This window comes from Ranitomeya imitator, chromosome 4, assembly GCF_032444005.1.
Source record: "Ranitomeya imitator isolate aRanImi1 chromosome 4, aRanImi1.pri, whole genome shotgun sequence".
Lineage (NCBI taxonomy): Eukaryota > Metazoa > Chordata > Amphibia > Anura > Dendrobatidae > Ranitomeya > Ranitomeya imitator.
Genome location: NC_091285.1, coordinates 424,938,277 through 424,956,830, shown reverse-complemented (window position 1 = coordinate 424,956,830; position 18,554 = coordinate 424,938,277). Strand labels below are relative to the sequence as shown.

General features: G+C 45.7%; 1 protein-coding gene across 1 annotated transcript in view; it reads right to left on the bottom strand.

The window, feature by feature from the left end:
- Window positions 1-859: 859 nt before the first annotated feature.
- LOC138674540 (protein tyrosine phosphatase domain-containing protein 1-like) overlaps window positions 860-18,554 on the bottom strand; it is a 139,582-nt gene continuing 121,887 nt past the window's right edge. Inside the window, exons 12-13 of the mRNA XM_069762362.1 lie at window positions 2,306-2,506; window positions 860-1,065 (exon numbers count right to left, since the gene is read on the bottom strand). Coding sequence (XP_069618463.1) covers window positions 2,339-2,506 — 168 coding nt within the window. The 3' untranslated portion in view covers window positions 860-1,065; window positions 2,306-2,338. The remainder of the gene's footprint in view (window positions 1,066-2,305; window positions 2,507-18,554) is intronic.

The following is an 18,554-nucleotide window of genomic DNA, read 5'->3' as shown; positions in this document are numbered from 1 at the left end:
CTTTTGTATGACCCATGATGTCTGATCCTGTCCGTCTCTTTTGCGGTGTTCATACGCTGATGTAGGCTCATCTTTTCACTGTTGATGTAGTGTGATTATTAGCCGTGGTTAACTTGCTGTGGTGCGCGTGCGCCGGCTTGCTCCGCCCCCCTGCGCCTTCTGGGTCCGGCCGATGTGCGTCCGCGGCGGGTGACTGGGTTGCCATGGTTCCCATGCACCCACTCGCCTGTCCGCTGACGTGGGCCGGGCTTGGGGGGATGGCGGGGGGTGGGCCGCCGGCGCATGCACCGCCATTCACAGCGCTACACAGCCTGCGGTCACATGATTGTCATGTGACCCAGGAAGTGATGTTAAAAGGTCCTGGCTGCAGAAACAAGGCACTCCCCTTGAGAAAGCCAAGTATAGGAGCGGCGAAACGCGCTTCGGGGGTTGCGCCCTATCCAGGGACCCCTTTGTGCATGGTAAGATCCGGGTATGGTTGGTGTCTGGAGGGAGATCTTGTTTATGCTGGCAAGCAATGTATTATTACCAGTCCCTCCCATGGCATTGTTCACATCCCTGCCTCAGCATGGTGCATGATTATCTGGTCTGGAGCAATGGAGCTTCTTTTAGTGTCAGTGACACTTACTACATAGGTGGACCAGATGGCATTGTCCTATTATGAGGTGGTGGGGGTGCCACGGATCTTCTAGTGTTTAACATTTACCCATAACTACAAGGCACAATTATCATATCACTATATAGTATATGTATTGACTATATATGTGTTTGGGTGTTCCTGGTGTTTTCTATTGGTGTTTTTTAACGTGTGGTTTTTAATATTTTTCTGTTAATAAAGTTTATATTTTCCTATATACTCCTGTGGTTCTCCTATGATTATACTGATTTGTCTGGAGTAGGTATTTAAAGGGGCCTAGACATTGTTCGTGGCCACCTTACATTATGAGTCTGGGTTTTTGTGTAGAGATAGCACATGTTGTAGCTATTTAAACGGTATGGTTAACTAGTTATGTATCCAACTCCCCATTGTCTGTTCCTCAGTCATCAAAGCAACTGTCTTCAACACTAGGGGTAACAAAAATATAAAAGCAAATTAATAATAAACATATTATTATTTTTTTTAATATAACCATATAAGGCTTATAACCCACATTATATAGCTAATCAATCATCTCACAGTGTATTCAGTCATGTTTATTACTGTATCGTAAAAAGGGCTTTCTGAAAATGTGCTAAAAATGGCCGCCGTCACATATTTCAAGTAATATGCTGCAAAAAGAGAATGGGCTGTACCTCCATAAAATCATACATTGATCTAATGCTGCTAGGCAAACATATATATAACTGAACATGAGGTTCTTATTTAAGATTGTAATCAAATTGTATGAAACCCACTGCCACGTTACAGCGAACCTCTAAGTGGGTCCTAACTTCTATCACCTTATAGGAGTGTTGTCGTGCACTAACCACCGTCGCAGTGACAATGCACCAGCAGTGAGGGCAGCCTGGTGCCTCACAGGCCCCATGATGCCAGACTTAGATCCAAAGACTCCTGACAGCACCGCCCCACAAGCACAAAACCACAGCAACAATGGCCGCCACACAGCACTGACACTAAATGAAAGGAGCATTGAAACTGACCTTCCTCAAGCTATCAAATGAGAGTAAAAATAGGCTGGACCCCCTTTGAAGTCTCCTTTGCAGTGGAACTTACTTTTTTCTTTAGCTTTAGTCCTGCTATGTGCTCAGCCAATCCCAATGTCTTGCAGTCAAGCTTTCAGACTGACTCAAAAGAACGGAGCATGGGGCAGGATGAAGCTGGATTTAGGGCTGGGTGGTGCCCTCAGAACTTGGTGTTTTTCGGGTTGAATCTAGTCACTTAATACTGCTGACGGAGCACTGTTGATTATGGACAACTTTTTTGCTCAAACTTATTACCGTAGTAGAGCACCTCTATAATTTTATTTTTCCTATAAAATTCATTAGGCAGGTGCTCTGGCTGTTATAAAAAATGTCACCCAATTACAGCATTGGCCAATTTTTATTAACTGTTTGAAGAAAACCATCCAAAGAAATTGTTTCTATACTGTAGGTCATTGCGCCAGGTACTGAAATCTTACACATGTTCTATTCATGTCAACACATGTACATTAGTCCAGTGAGGTGGATAATTAGCTGACATGGCTGCCGGAGGAGATAACGGAACTGCTAGAGGTTAGAAAAGCCAAAACACAACCAATTGCTGCATTAACTTCAATTTGAAACAGAAGTGTCTTTATGAATAATGTTACAAACGTTCAGTTACCTTCCAAAGTACATATAGCCTTCCAAGCACCCATTAACTGATCTTTTCCTCTTGTATCTCTGCACTTAGTTGCCTCCATTGTGTTGATTCTGCAACTCTTCGCTGTAATCGGGAGGAGACACCATGAGCTCTTATCTCGCTTACAATTGAGTGCAGTTGACACAAAACAGTAGCGGACAAATTGGGGGTATCTGGTGGTTGCTGTAAATGAAAAGAAAGCTACATAATATACAATATTCACAAAAAAGACTTAACATATTATTTATTATACTGTAATGTGCTACAATTACAGACAGGCACGAAAAAAATGCTGCAAAGAGTAACATAGTAACATAGTAACATATTTATTAAGGTTGAAGGAAGACTTTAAGTCCATCTAATTCAACCCATAGCCTAACCTAACATGCCCTAACATGTTGATCCAGAGGAAGGCAAAAAAAAAACCCATGTGGCAAATAGTAAGCTCCATATTGGGGAAAAAAATTCCTTCCCGACTCCACATACGGCAATCAGACTAGTTCCCTGGATCAACACCCTAACAAGGAATCTAGTATATATACCCTGTAACATTATACTTTTCAAGAAAGGCATCCAGTCCCCCCTTAAATTTAAGTAATGAATCACTCATTACATCATCATACGGCAGAGAGTTCCATAGTCTCACTGCTCTTACAGTAAAGAATCCGCGTATGTTATTATGCCTAAACCTTCTTTCCTCCAGATGTAGAGGATGCCCCCTTGTCCCTGTCTCAGGTCTATGATTAAAAAGATCATCAGAAAGGTCTTTGTACTGTCCCCTCATATATTTATACATTAACATAAGATCACCCCTTAGCCTTCGTTTTTCCAAACTAAATAGCCCCAAGTGTAATAACCTATCTTGGTATTGCAGACCCCCGTCCTCTAATAACCTTGGTCGCTCTTATCTGCACCCGCTCTAGTTCAGCTATGTCTTTCTTATACACCGGAGACCAGAACTGTGCACAGTATTCTAAGTGTGGTCGCACTAGTGACTTGTATAGAGGTAAAATTATGTTCTCCTCATGAGCATCTATGCCTCTTTTAATGCATCCCATTATTTTATTTGCCTTTGTAGCAGCTGCCTGACACTGGCCACTGAATATGAGTTTGTCATCCACCCATACAGCTAACATAGAAAAAACTCAGAAAAAAATACATGCCATGAGATACGGCCTTCCCAAAACCCTGTCTGATGACAAATGCACACTAAGCAGGATGCAGCAGGCCTCCACTGATAAAGGCTAGGAGCGGCACAGGTGCAAACTACTTGATAAAAACAACCACCCCAACCAAACATTGCAGGGGTTGGCTGCCTAGCAGAAAAAATGCACATTGATATAACTCACATAGGACGCCAGTCACACTGATAGGTGCGGTGCACAGTGTCTGTATGCAACCTATTGATGACGCCCCATATATCAATGTGCATTTTTTCTGCTAGGCAGCCAACCCCTGCAATGTTTGGTTGGGGTGGTTGTTTTTATCAAGTAGTTTGCACCTGTGCCGCTCCTAGCCTTTATCAGTGGAGGCCTGCTGCATCCTGCTAAGTGTGCATTTGTCATCAGACAGGGTTTTGGGAAGGCCGTATCTCATGGTATGTATTTTTTCATCCACCCATACACCCAGGTCTTTTTCATTGACGGTTTTGCCCAGAGTTTTAGAATTAAGCAGATAATTATACATCTTATTACTTCTACCAAGTGCATGACCTTACATTTATTCCCATTAAAGCTTATTTGCCATTTATCAACCAAAGCTTCTAGTTTACATAAATCATCCTGTAATATAAAATTGTCCTCCTCTGTATTGATTACCCTGCAGAGTTTAGTGTTATCTGCAAATATTGAAATTCCACTCTGTATGCCCCCTACAAGATCATTAATAAATATGTTAAAAAGAAGAGGGCCCAATACTGACCCCTGTGGTACCCCACTGCTAACCGCGACCCAGTCCGAGTGTGCTCCATTAATAACCACCCTTTGTTTCCTATCCCTGAGCCAGCTCTTAACCCACTTACACATATTTTCCCCTATCCCCATTATTCTCATTTTATGCATCAACTTTTTGTATGGCACCATATCAAAAGCTTTTGAAAAGTCCATATACACTACGTCCACTGCGTTCCCTTGGTCCAGTCCGGAACTTACCTCTTCATAGAAATTGATCAGATTTGTCTGACAGGAACGGTCCCTAGTAAACCCATGCTGATATTGGGTCATGAGGTTATTCCTCTTCAGATACTCCAGTATAGCATCTCTTAGAATGCCCTCCAGGATTTTACCCACAGTAGAGGTTAAGCTTACTGGCCTATAATTTCCGAGTTCAGTTTTTGTCCCCTTTTTGAATATTGGCACCACATTTGCTACACGCCAGTCCTGGGGTATAGACCCTGTTATTATGGACTCTTTAAAGATTAAAAATAATGGTCTATCAATGACTGTACTTAATTCCTACAGTACTCGGGGGTGTATCCCATCCGGGCCCAGAGATTTGTCAATTTTAGTGATTTTTAGACGCCGACGTACTTCCTGCTGGGTTAAGCACGTGACACTTAATGGGGAATTTTTGTTATCACTGATCATATTGTCTGCCAAGGAATTTTCTTGTGTAAATACTGATGAAAAAAGTCATTTAGCATATTGGCTTTTTCTTCATCCTCATCCACCATTTCACCCAGACTATTTTTAAGGGGTCCAACACTATCATTTTTTAGTTTCTTACTATTAACGAAGTTAAAGAATATTTTGGGATTATTTTTACTCTCTCTGGCAATGAGTCTCTCTGTCTCAATCTTTGCTGCCTTGATTTGCTTTTTACAGAATTTATTTAATTTTCTGTATTTATTTAATGCCTCATCACTACCTACTTCCTTTAATTTTCTAAATGCTTTCTTTTTGTCACTTATTGCGCCCCTTACAGCTCTATTTAGCCATATTGGTTTCCTCCTATTTTTAGTATGTTTATTGTTGTGAATTCTGTGGCTGAGTTCACTTCTGTGGTCACAAGTGGTATTGCAGTCTCTGGGCTTCCTCCCTCAGGTGTTTTGGTGAGCTCGTTGGCTGCCTTGCTATTTAGCTCCACCTGAGTCTGTCTTCCTTGCTCCTTGTCAATGTTCCAGTGTTGGATCTGAGCTACTGCATCTTTCCTTGGGCCTGCTGCTCTGCTAGATAAGTGCTTCTAGTTTGTTTTCTGTTTTTTCTGTCCAGCTTGCTATTAACTTTTGCTGGAAGCTCTGAGAAGCAAAGGGGTGCACCGCCGTGCTGTTAGTTCGGCACGGTGGGTCTTTTTGCCCCTTTGCGTGGTTTTCGTTTTAGGGTTTTTTGTAGACTGCATAGTTCTCTTTGCTATCCTCGCTCTGTCTAGAATATCGGGCCTCACTTTGCTGAATCTATTTCATTCCTACGTTTGTCTTTTCATCTTGCTAACAGTCATTATATGTGGGGGGCTGCCTATTCCTTTGGGGTATTTCTCTGAGGTAAGTCAGGCTTGTATTTCCATCTTCAGGCTAGTCAGCTCCTCAGGCAGTGCCGAGTTGCATAGGTAGTGATAGGCGCAATCCACTGCTGCTTATAGTTGTGTGAGGATAGATCAGGTACTGCAGTCTACAGAGATTCCACGTCTCAGAGCTCGTCCTATTGTTTTTGGTTATTGCCAGATCTCTGTATGTGCGCTGATTACTGCACGCTGTGTTGCCTGATTGCCAGCCATAACAGTACAAGGAGCCACACCAATGATTCCCAATAGAGGGAAAAAAGAAATCCTGACATCATTTTTTTTTCTTAGCTCTGTCTTCAGTCTTTTTTTTCCCCTAGACATTAGAGTGCTTCAGGACACAGCTGTGGACATGGATATTCAGGCTCTGTGCTCCTCAATGGATAATCTCGTTGTAAATGTACAAAAGATTCAAGATACTATTGATCAGAAATCGATGCTAGAACCAAGAATTCCGATTCCTGATTTGTTTTTTGGTGACAGAACTAAGTTCCTGAGCTTCAGAAATAATTGTAAGCTATTTTTGGCCTTGAAACCTCATTCTTCTGGTAATCCTATTCAACAGGTTTTGATTATTATTTCTTTTTTTGCGCGGCGATCCACAGGACTGGGCGTTTTCTCTTGCACCAGGAGATTCTGCATTGAGTAATGTTGATGCATTTTTCCAGGCGCTGGGATTGCTTTACGATGAGCCTAATTCAGTGGATCAAGCTGAGAAAAATCTGCTGGCTTTATGCCAGGGTCAGGATGATGTAGAAGTATATTGTCAGAAATTTAGGAAGTGGTCAGTACTCACTCTGTGGAATGAATCTGCACTAGCGGCTTTGTTCAGAAAGGGTCTCTCTGAAGCTCTTAATGATGTAATGGTGGGATTTCCTATGCCTGCTGGTTTGAATGAGTCTATGTCCTTGGCCATTCAGATCGGTCATCGCTTGCGCGAGCGTAAATCTGTGCACCATCTGGCGGTATTGTCTGAGAGTAAACCTGAGCCTATGCAGTGCGACAGGACTATGACTAAAGTAGAACGGCAAGAACACAGACGTCTGAACAGACTGTGTTTCTATTGTGGTGATTCTACTCATGCTATTTCTAATTGTCCTAAACGCACTAGGCGGTTCGATAGCTCTGCCATTATTGGTACTGTACAGTCCAAATTCCTTTTGTCCATTACCTTAATGTGCTCTTTGTCATCATATTCTGTCATGGCGTTTGTGGATTCAGGCGCTGCCCTGAATCTGATGGATTTGGATTATGCTAAACGTTGTGGATTTTTCTTGGAGCCTTTGCGGTGTCCTATTCCGTTGAGAGGAATTGATGCTACACCTTTGGCCAAGAATAAGCCTCAGTACTGGGCCCAGCTGACCATGTGCATGGCTCCTGCACATCAGGAAGTTATTCGCTTTCTGGTACTGCATAATTTGCATGATGTGGTCGTGTTGGGGTTGCCATGGCTACAAACCCATAATCCAGTATTGGATTGGAACTCTATGTCGGTAACCAGCTGGGGTTGTCAGGGAGTACATGGTGATGTTCCATTTTTGTCTATTTCGTCATCCATTCCTTCTGACATCCCAGAGTTCTTGTCTGACTTTCAGGATGTATTTGAAGAGTCCAAGTCTGATGCCCTACCTCCGCATAGGAATTGTGATTGTGCTATCGATTTGATTCCTGGTAGTAAATTCCCTAAGGGTCGTTTATTTAATTTGTCCGTACCTGAACACACCGCTATGCGCAGTTATGTGAAGGAGTCCCTGGAGAAGGGACATATTCGCCCATCGTCATCACCATTGGGAGCAGGGTTCTTTTTTGTAGCCAAGAAGGATGGTTCGCTAAGACCGTGTATTGATTACCGCCTTCTTAATAAGATCACTGTTAAGTTTCAGTATCCCTTGCCATTGATTTCTGACTTGTTTGCTCGGATTAAGGGGGCTAGTTGGTTTACTAAGATTGATCTTCGTGGTGCGTATAATCTGGTGAGAATCAGGCAGGGAGATGAATGGAAAACGGCATTTAATACGCCCGAGGGTCATTTTGAGTATCTGGTGATGCCGTTTGGACTTGCCAATGCTCCATCTGTTTTTCAGTCTTTTATGCATGACATTTTCCGTGAGTATCTGGATAAATTCTTGATTGTTTACTTGGATGACATTTTGATCTTCTCAGATGATTGGGAGTCTCATGTGAAGCAGGTCAGAGTGGTTTTCCAGGTACTGCGTGCTAATTCCTTGTTCGTGAAGGGATCAAAGTGTCTCTTCGGTGTGCAGAAAGTTTCATTTTTGGGGTTCATCTTTTCCCCTTCTACTATCGAGATGGATCCGGTTAAGGTTCAGGCCATCCAGGATTGGACTCAGCCGACATCTCTAAAAAGTCTGCAGAAATTCCTGGGCTTTGCTAATTTTTATCGTCGCTTCATCTGTAATTTTTCTAGCATTGCCAGACCATTGACCGATTTGACCAAGAAGGGTGCTGATTTGGTTAATTGGTCTTCTGCTGCCGTGGAAGCTTTTCAGGAGTTGAAGCGTCGTTTTTGCTGTGCCCCTGTGTTGTGTCAACCTGATGTTTCTCTTCCGTTCCAGGTCGAGGTTGATGCTTCTGAGATTGGTGCAGGGGCGGTTTTGTCACAGAGAGGTTCTGGTTGCTCAGTGTTCAAACCATGTGCTTTCTTTTCCAGGAAATTTTCTGCTGCTGAGCGTAATTATGATGTGGGCAACCGAGAGTTGCTGGCCATGAAGTGGGCATTCGAGGAGTGGCGTCATTGGCTTGAGGGTGCTAAGCATCGCGTGGTGGTATTCAGGGGTGGATTAAGGGTAGCCAGGGCCCCGGGCTGTTCACACACTGTGGGCCCCCCCAGTCATGTGACGGGGGTCATGTGACGGGGGTCATGTGACGGGGGTCACGATATACCCGAACCAGATTATTCCAGAAAAAGGGCCGGGCCCTACTCTACTGTAACCTAGGAAATATTTGTTAAAATCTGCAATACAATTTAGGTATATCTTGACCAATAATATCACATACAAGGGACAAATACCACCGCACCATTTCCAGACCACATATTACCATACCTCCCAACTTTTGAAGTTGTGAAAGAGAGACAAAGTTGCGCGCCGCAGCAAATTTTAGGCCACACCTCTGACCACACCCATTCACTGGTCACACCCATATCCATGTCTCAACCACACCCATTTAGCACTGCTGATCACACTGTTCATAAAGAATAATTATAAAAAAAAAATATGGCCACACAGTGCTCGATACTGTATAATGACCCCACATGACCACATGATGCTCAATACTGTATAATGGCCACACATGATGTTCAATACTGTATAATGGCCACACATGATGTTCAATACTGTATAATGACCCCACATGATGCTCAATACTGTATAATGGCCACACATGATGCTCCATACTGTATAATGGCCACACATGATGCTCCATACTGTATAATGGCCCCACATGATGCTCAATACTGTATAATGACCCCACGTGATGCTCAATACTGTATAATGGCCCCACATGATGCTCAATACTGTATAATGACCCCACATGATGCTCAATACTGTATAATGACCCCACGTGATGCTCAATACTGTATAATGGCCCCACATGATGCTCAATACTGTATAATGACCCCACATGATGCTCAATACTGTATAATGGCCGCACATGATGCTCCATAATGGCCACACATGATGCTCCATACTGTATAATGACCGCATATGATGCTCCATACTGTATAATAGCCGCACATGATGCTCCATACTGTATAATAGCCGCACATGATGCTCCATACTGTATGACAGCACATGAAGCTCCATACTGTATAATGACTGCACATGATGCTCCATACTGTATAATGACAGCACATGATGCTCCATACTGTATAATGACAGCACATGATGCTCCATACTGTATAATGGCCACACATGATGCTCCATACTGTATAATGACCGCACATGATGCTCTATACTGTATAATGGCCACACATGATGCTCCATGCTTTATAATGACCGCACATGATGCTCCATACTGTATAATGACCGCACATGAGGCTCCATACTGTATAATGGCCACACATGATGCTCCATACTGTATAATAGCCGCACATGATGCTCCATACTGTATAATGACCGCACATGATGCTCCATACTGTATAATGGCCACACCACACATGATGCTCCATACTGTATAATGACCGCACATGATGTTCCATACTGTATAATAGCCACACATGATGCTCCATACTGTATAATGACCGCACATGAGGCTCCATACTGTATAATGACCGCACATGATGTTCCATACTGTATAATAGCCGCACATGATGCTCCATACTGTATAATGACCGCACATGATGCTCCATACGGTATAATGGCCACACCACACATGATGCTCCATACTGTATAATGACCGCACATGATGTTCCATACTGTATAATAGCCGCACATGATGCTCCATACTGTATAATGACCGCACATGAGGCTCCATACTGTATAATGACCGCACATGATGTTCCATACTGTATAATAGCCGCACATGATGCTCCATACTGTATAATGACCGCACATGATGCTCCATACGGTATAATGGCCACACCACACATGATGCTCCATACTGTATAATGACCGCACATGAGGCTCCATACTGTATAATGACCGCACATGATGCTCCATACTGTATAATGGCCACACATGATGCTCTATACAGTATATTGGCCGCACATGATAATGGCCACACATAGCTACTCCTACACACGCGGCTGCGCTCCGTAAACTTTGCATACACGGCTCTGCTCCGTACATCTCATACACACACGGCTCCGCTCCGTACACATTCAGCTCCGCTCCATACACCTCATACACGGCTCTGCTCCATACACCTCATACACACATGGCTCCGCTCCATACATCTCGTACACACGGCACTACTCCGTACACCTCATACACACACCGCTCCGCTCCATACACATTGCACACACTGCTCCGCATACCTTGCACACACACAGCTCCGCTGCGTACACCTCATACACATACGGCTCCTCTCCATACATCTCGTACACACACGGCACTACTCCGTACACCTCATACACACGCGGCTGTGCTCCGTACACCTCGTACACACGCGGCAGTGCTCCGTACACCTCGTACACACGGCTCCGCTCCATAGACCTTTCACACGCTGCTCTGATCCATACACCTCGTACACACACGGCTCTGCTACATCCACCCTGTAAACACCTCCTGACCTCACACATACGCTGCCTTACCCTCCTCCGGCGCCATGGCAACCAGCAAAGTCCTGTACACGGAGGTCCTCCTCCCGATCATGTGACCCCTGACTCCTCCCATCCTGTGACCTCATCACAGGTCCTGTGCACAGAACAGCCATTATGTGGTGTGCTGCTGTGCAGGGACTCGGAGCTCTCAGCTGACCGGCTGATACACGCACCTCCCAACCAATGCGGGCCCCCTCTCTCTGCCCACCGGGTCCGGGGGCACACAAATGCCGGCGGGCATTCAGACAATTAGTGGAGGGTCAATCTGTGCGGTAGCCCAGGGCCCCCCCAGACCACTGGGCCCTGGGCTACCGCCCATATTGACCCTCTGATAATCCGCCCCTGGTGGTATTGACTGATCATAAGAACCTTACTTATCTTGAGTCTGCCAAGCGCTTGAATCCTAGACAGGCCCGTTGGTCGTTATTTTTTGCTCGTTTTGATTTTGTGATTTCATACCTTCCGGGCTCTAAAAATGTGAAGGCGGATGCTCTGTCTAGGAGTTTTGTGCCCGACTCTCCGGGGTTATCTGAGCCGGCGAGTATCCTCAAGGAAGGAGTCATTGTGTCTGCCATCTCCCCTGATTTGCGGAGAGTGTTGCAGAAATTTCAGGCTAATAAACCTGATCGTTGTCCGGCCGAGAAACTGTTCGTCCCTGATAGGTGGACTAGTAAAGTTATCTCTGAACTTCATTGTTCGGTGCTGGCCGGTCATCCAGGAATCTTTGGTACCAGGGAGTTGGTTGCTAGATCCTTCTGGTGGCCATCTCTGTCACGGGATGTGCGTGCTTTTGTGCAGTCCTGTGGAATTTGTGCTAGGGCTAAGCCCTGCTGTTCACGTGCCAGTGGGTTGCTTTTGCCCTTGCCGGTCCCGAAGAGGCCTTGGACACATATTTCGATGGATTTCATTTCTGACCTTCCCGTTTCTCAAAAAATGTCGGTCATTTGGGTGGTCTGTGATCGCTTTTCTGAAATGGTCCATCTGGTGCCCTTGGTTAAATTGCCTTCCTCCTCTGATTTGGTGCCTTTGTTCTTCCAGCATGTGGTTCGTTTACATGGCATTCCTGAGAATATTGTTTCTGACAGAGGTTCCCAGTTTGTCTCGAGGTTCTGGCGAGCCTTTTGTGGTAGGATGGGCATTGACCTATCTTTCTCCTCGGCCTTCCATCCTCAGACTAATGGCCAGACCGAACGAACCAATCAGACCTTGGAAACATATCTGAGATGTTTTGTTTCCGCTGACCAGGATGATTGGGTGTCATTTTTGCCGTTGGCTGAGTTCACCCTTAATAATCGGGCCAGCTCGGCTACCTTGGTCTCTCCATTTTTCTGCAATTCTGGGTTCCATCCTCGTTTCTCTTCAGGACAGGTTGAGTCTTCGGACTGTCCTGGTGTGGATTCTGTGGTGGACAGGTTGCAGCAGATCTGGACTCAGGTAGTGGACAATTTGACCTTGTCCCAGGAGAAGGCTCAGCTTTTCGCTAATCGCAGACGCCGTGTGGGACCCCGACTTCGTGTTGGGGATCTGGTTTGGTTATCTTCTCGTCATATTCCTATGAAGGTTTCCTCTCCTAAATTTAAACCTCGTTTTATTCGTCCGTATAGGATTTCTGAGATTCTCAATCCGGTGTCTTTTCGTCTGACCCTCCCAGACTCCTTTTCCATACATAATGTATTCCATAGGTCGTTGTTGAGGAGATACGTGGCACCTATGGTTCCATCTGTGGAGCCTCCTGCCCCTGTTTTGGTGGAGGGGGAATTGGAGTATGTTGTGGAGAAGATTTTGGATTCTCGTGTCTCTAGACGGAAACTCCAGTATCTGGTCAAATGGAAGGGTTATGCTCAGGAAGATAATTCCTGGGTTTTTGCCTCTGATGTCCATGCCCCAGATCTTGTTCGTGCCATTCATGTGGCTCATCCTGGTCGGCCTGGGGGTTCTGGTGAGGGTTCGGTGACCCCTCCTCAAGGGGGGGGTACTGTTGTGAATTCTGTGGCTGAGTTCACTTCTGTGGTCACAAGTGGTATTGCAGTCTCTGGGCTTCCTCCCTCAGGTGTTTTGGTGAGCTCGTTGGCTGCCTTGCTATTTAGCTCCACCTGAGTCTGTCTTCCTTGCTCCTTGTCAATGTTCCAGTGTTGGATCTGAGCTACTGCATCTTTCCTTGGGCCTGCTGCTCTGCTAGATAAGTGCTTCTAGTTTGTTTTCTGTTTTTTCTGTCCAGCTTGCTATTAACTTTTGCTGGAAGCTCTGAGAAGCAAAGGGGTGCACCGCCGTGCTGTTAGTTCGGCACGGTGGGTCTTTTTGCCCCTTTGCGTGGTTTTCGTTTTAGGGTTTTTTGTAGACTGCATAGTTCTCTTTGCTATCCTCGCTCTGTCTAGAATATCGGGCCTCACTTTGCTGAATCTATTTCATTCCTACGTTTGTCTTTTCATCTTGCTAACAGTCATTATATGTGGGGGGCTGCCTATTCCTTTGGGGTATTTCTCTGAGGTAAGTCAGGCTTGTATTTCCATCTTCAGGCTAGTCAGCTCCTCAGGCAGTGCCGAGTTGCATAGGTAGTGATAGGCGCAATCCACTGCTGCTTATAGTTGTGTGAGGATAGATCAGGTACTGCAGTCTACAGAGATTCCACGTCTCAGAGCTCGTCCTATTGTTTTTGGTTATTGCCAGATCTCTGTATGTGCGCTGATTACTGCACGCTGTGTTGCCTGATTGCCAGCCATAACAGTTTATTCCCATACGGTATATACTGTCCACAGGTCCTATCTAGGATGCTAATAAATGTCTCCCATTTTCTTTGTGTATTTTTATGTCTCAGGATATCGTCCCAGTTAATTGCACCAAGATCCTCTCTCATCCGTTGGAAATTTGCCCTCCTGAAGTTTAGTGTCCTTGTAACCCCTCTACTACACATCTTATTAAAGGATACATGAAAACTTATTATTTTGTGATCGCTATTCCCCAAGTGACCCCCAACCCTTATATTTGATATGCGGTCTGGCCTGTTGGTTAATATTAGGTCTAGCAGTGCCCCCCTTCTTGTTGGGTCCTGAACCAATTGTGAAAGGTAATTGTCAAAAACCGATTACCTTTGCTGGAACTGCAGATTTCCGTTCCCAAATCTTTTTCAGGGTAGTTGAAGTCCCCTGTTATGATAAGGTAATTCAGTACCACAATGGACATAGAAGTCAGAGCACATACAGAGACCTGACAATAACCCAAAAACATAGAACAAGCTCTGAGACGTGGGAACTCTGCTGACCGCAATCCCTAATCCTCTCCAACCACACTAGAGGCAGCCGTGGATTGCGCCTAACGCTCCCTATGCAACTCGGCACAGCCTGAGAAACTAGCTAGCCTGAAGATAGAAAATAAGCCTACCTTGCCTCAGAGAAATACCCCAAAGGAAAAGGCAACCCCCACATATAATGACTGAGAGTTAAGATGAAAAGACAAACGTAGAGATGAAATAGATTTAGAAAAGTGAGGCCCGACTTTCTGAACAGAGCGAGGATAGGAAAGGTAACTTTGCGGTCAACACAAAACCCTACAAAAACCACGCAAAGGGGGCAAAAAGACCCTCTGTACCGAACTAACGGCACGGAGGTACACCCTCTGCGTCCCAGAGCTTCCAGCAAGCAAGAAAACAATATTAAGCAAGCTGGACAGAAAAAAGCAGCAAACAAAATAGCAAAAGAGGAACTTAGCTATGCAGAGCAGCAGGCCACAGGAACGATCCAGGAGGAAACAGGTCCAATACTAGAACATTGACTGGAGGCCAGGATCAAAGCACTAGGTGGAGTTAAATAGAGCAGCACCTAACGACATCACCACATCACCTGAGGAAGGAAACTCAGAAGCCGCAGTACCACTCTCCTCCACCAACGGAAGCTCACAGAGAGAATCAGCCGAAGTACCACTTGTGACCACAGGAGGGAGCTCTGCCACAGAATTCACAACAGTACCCCCCCCCCTTGAGGAGGGGTCACCAAACCCTCACCAGAGCCCCCAGGACGACCAGGATGAGCCATATGAAAGGCACTAACAAGATCGGGAGCATGGACATCAGAGGCAAAGACCCAGGAATTATCTTCCTGAGCATAACCCTTCCACTTAACCAGATACTGAAGTTTCCGTCTTGAAACACGAGAATCCAAAATCTTCTCCACAATATACTCCAACTCCCCCTCCACCAAAACCGGGGCAGGAGGATCAACAGATGGAACCATAGGTGCCACGTATCTCCGCAACAATGACCTATGGAATACGTTATGTATGGAAAAAGAATCTGGAAGGGTCAGACGAAAAGACACAGGATTAAGAACCTCAGAAATCCTATATGGACCAATGAAACGAGGTTTAAACTTAGGAGAGGAAACCTTCATAGGAATATGACGAAAAGATAACCAAACCAAATCCCCAACACGAAGTCGAGGACCCACACAGCGTCTGCGATTAGCGAAACGTTGAGCCTTCTCCTGAGACAAGGTCAAATTGTCCACTACATGAGTCCAAATCTGCTGCAACCTGTCCACCACAGTATCCACACCAGGACAGTCCGAAGACTCAACCTGCCCTGAAGAGAAACGAGGATGGAACCCGGAGTTGCAGAAAAACGGCGAAACCAAGGTAGCCGAGCTGGCCCGATTATTAAGGGCGAACTCAGCCAAAGGCAAAAAGGACACCCAGTCATCCTGATCAGCAGAAACAAAGCATCTCAGATATGTTTCCAAGGTCTGATTGGTTCGTTCGGTCTGGCCATTAGTTTGAGGATGGAAAGCCGAGGAAAAAGACAAGTCAATGCCCATCCTAGCACAAAAGGCTCGCCAAAACCTCAAAACAAACTGGGAACCTCTGTCAGAAACGATATTCTCTGGAATGCCATATAAATGAACCACATGCTGGAAAAACAATGGCACCAAATCAGAGGAGGAAGGTAATTTAGACAAGGGTACCAAATGAACCATCTTAGAGAAGCGATCACAGACCACCCTATCTCATCCTGACCCTGACACAGAGCCAGCAAATTTTTCTCTGCCTGATCCACTGAATTAGGCTCACCGTACAGCAATCCGAGCGCCAGGAAAAACGCATCGATATTACTTAATGCAGGATCTCCTGACGCAAGAGAAAATGCCCAGTCCTGAGGGTCGCCATGTAAAAAAGAAATAATGATCCTAACTTGTTGAACTGGGTCACCAGAGGAGCGAGGTTTCAAAGCCAGAAATACCGTATATACTCGAGTATAAGCCGACCCGAGTATAAGCCGACCCCCCTAATTTTGCCACAAAAAACTGGGAAAACTTATTGACTCGAGTATAAGCCTAGGGTAGAAAATGCAGCAGCTACCGGTGAATTTCAAAAATAAAAATAGATGCTCCATACCGTTCATTATTGCCCCATAGATGCTCCATATACAACTGTGCTATATAGAATGCTCTGCACCGTTCATTATTGCCCCATAGATGCTCCTTATAAAGCTGTGCCATATAGAATGCTCTGCACCGTTGATTATGGCCCCATAAATGCTCCTTATAATGCTGTGCCATATATGCTCTGCACCTTTGATTATGGCCCCATAGATGCCCCTTATAATGCTGTGCCATATATAATAATAATAATAATAATTTTTATTTATATAGCGCCAACATATTCCGCAGCGCTTTACAAGTTATAGAGGGGACTTGTACAGACAATAGACATTACAGCATAACAGAAATACAGTTCAAAACAGATACCAGGAGGAGTGAGGACCCTGCTCGCAAGCTTACAAACTATGGGGAAAAGGGGAGACACGAGAGGTGGATGGTAACAATTGCTTTAGTTATTCGGACCAGCCATAGTGTAAGGCTCAGGTGTCCATGTAAAGCTGCATGAACCAGTATGTAGCAGTACAGACACAGAGGGCTAATACTGCATAAAGTGTATGAGAACATGATGCGAGGAACCTTTTTTTTTTTTTTTTATTTATTATAAATAGGCCACACAGGGATCGTTAGGTTAATGCATTGAGGCGGTAGGCCAGTCTGAACAAATGAGTTTTTAGGGTACGCTTAAAACTGTGGGGATTGGGGATTAATCGTATTAACCTAGGTAGTGCATTCCAAAAAATCGGCGCAGCACGTGTAAAGTCTTGGAGACGGGAGTGGGAGGTTCTGATTATTGAGGATGCTCTGCACCTTTAATTAACGGCGCTGTGGAAAAAGTGAATAGCGCCCCCCTGAGGCCGATTTTCTCCGGGGCCTCGGCTGCCGGGGGTAGCCGATACCCCAGAGAACATGATTCGGGGGGTTTTTAACCCACCCCGCATTTGCGATCGCCGGTAATTAACTGTTTACCGGCGATCGCAAAAAAAAGCAAAAAAACGCGATCTCTTTTTAATTTCTCTGTCCTCCGATGTGATCGCACATCGGAGGACAGAGAAAAGGGGTCCCAGGTGGCCCCCCAATACTCACCTAGCTCCCCCGATGCTCCTCGTGGCTCCCGGTGGGCGCCGCCATTTTAAAAATGGCGGGCGCATGCGCAGTGCGCCCGCCGGCCGGCCCCGCGAGAATCTTTGGGGTCTCGGCTGCCGGGGGTAGCCGAGACCCCAAAGAGCATGATCGGGGTCGGTTTTACCGACCCCTGTTTTGCGATCGCCGGTAATTAACTGTTTACCGGCGACCGCAAAAAAAAAAAAAAAAAAGAAAAGTAAAGTGTAATTCTCTGTCCTCTGATGTGATCGCACATCAGAGGACAGAGAAATAGGGGGATTCGGGGACCCTACAATACTCACCTGTGTCCCTGGATCCTCTTGCTGCTCCTCCTGGCCGCCGGCAGAAGAAAATGGCGGGCGCATGCGCAGTGCGCCCGCCATCTGTCTCCATCTGCCGGCCGGCAGGAGAACAGCAGTTGGGGCTAAAATTAGGGTCAGGGTTAGGGGTAGGGTTAGGGTTAGGGGTAGGGTTAGGGTTAGGGGTAGGGTTAGGGGTAGGGTTAGGGGTAGGGTTAGGGTTAGGGGTAGGGTTAGGGGTAGGGTTAGGGTTAGGGGTAGGGTTAGGGGTAGGGTTAGGGTTAGGGGTAGGGTTAGGGCTAGGGTTAGGGCTAGGGTTAGGGCTAGGGTTGGGGCTAAATTTAGGGTTAGGGTTGGGGCTAAATTTAGGGTTAGGGTTGGGGCTAAATTTAGGGTTAGGCTTCTTTCACACTTACGTCGGTACGGGGCCGTCGCAATGCGTCGGCCCGACATACCGACGCACGTTGTGAAAATTGTGCACAACTTGGGCAGCAGCTGTAGTTTTCCAACGCATCTGCTGCCCAATCTATGTCCTGGGGAGGAGGGGGCGGAGTTACGGCCACGCATGCGCGGTTAGAAATGGCGGATGCGACGTACAAAAAAAGTTTCATTGAACGTTTTTTTGTGCCGACGGTCCGCCAAAACACAACTGATCCAGTGCACGACGGACGCGACGTGTGGCCATC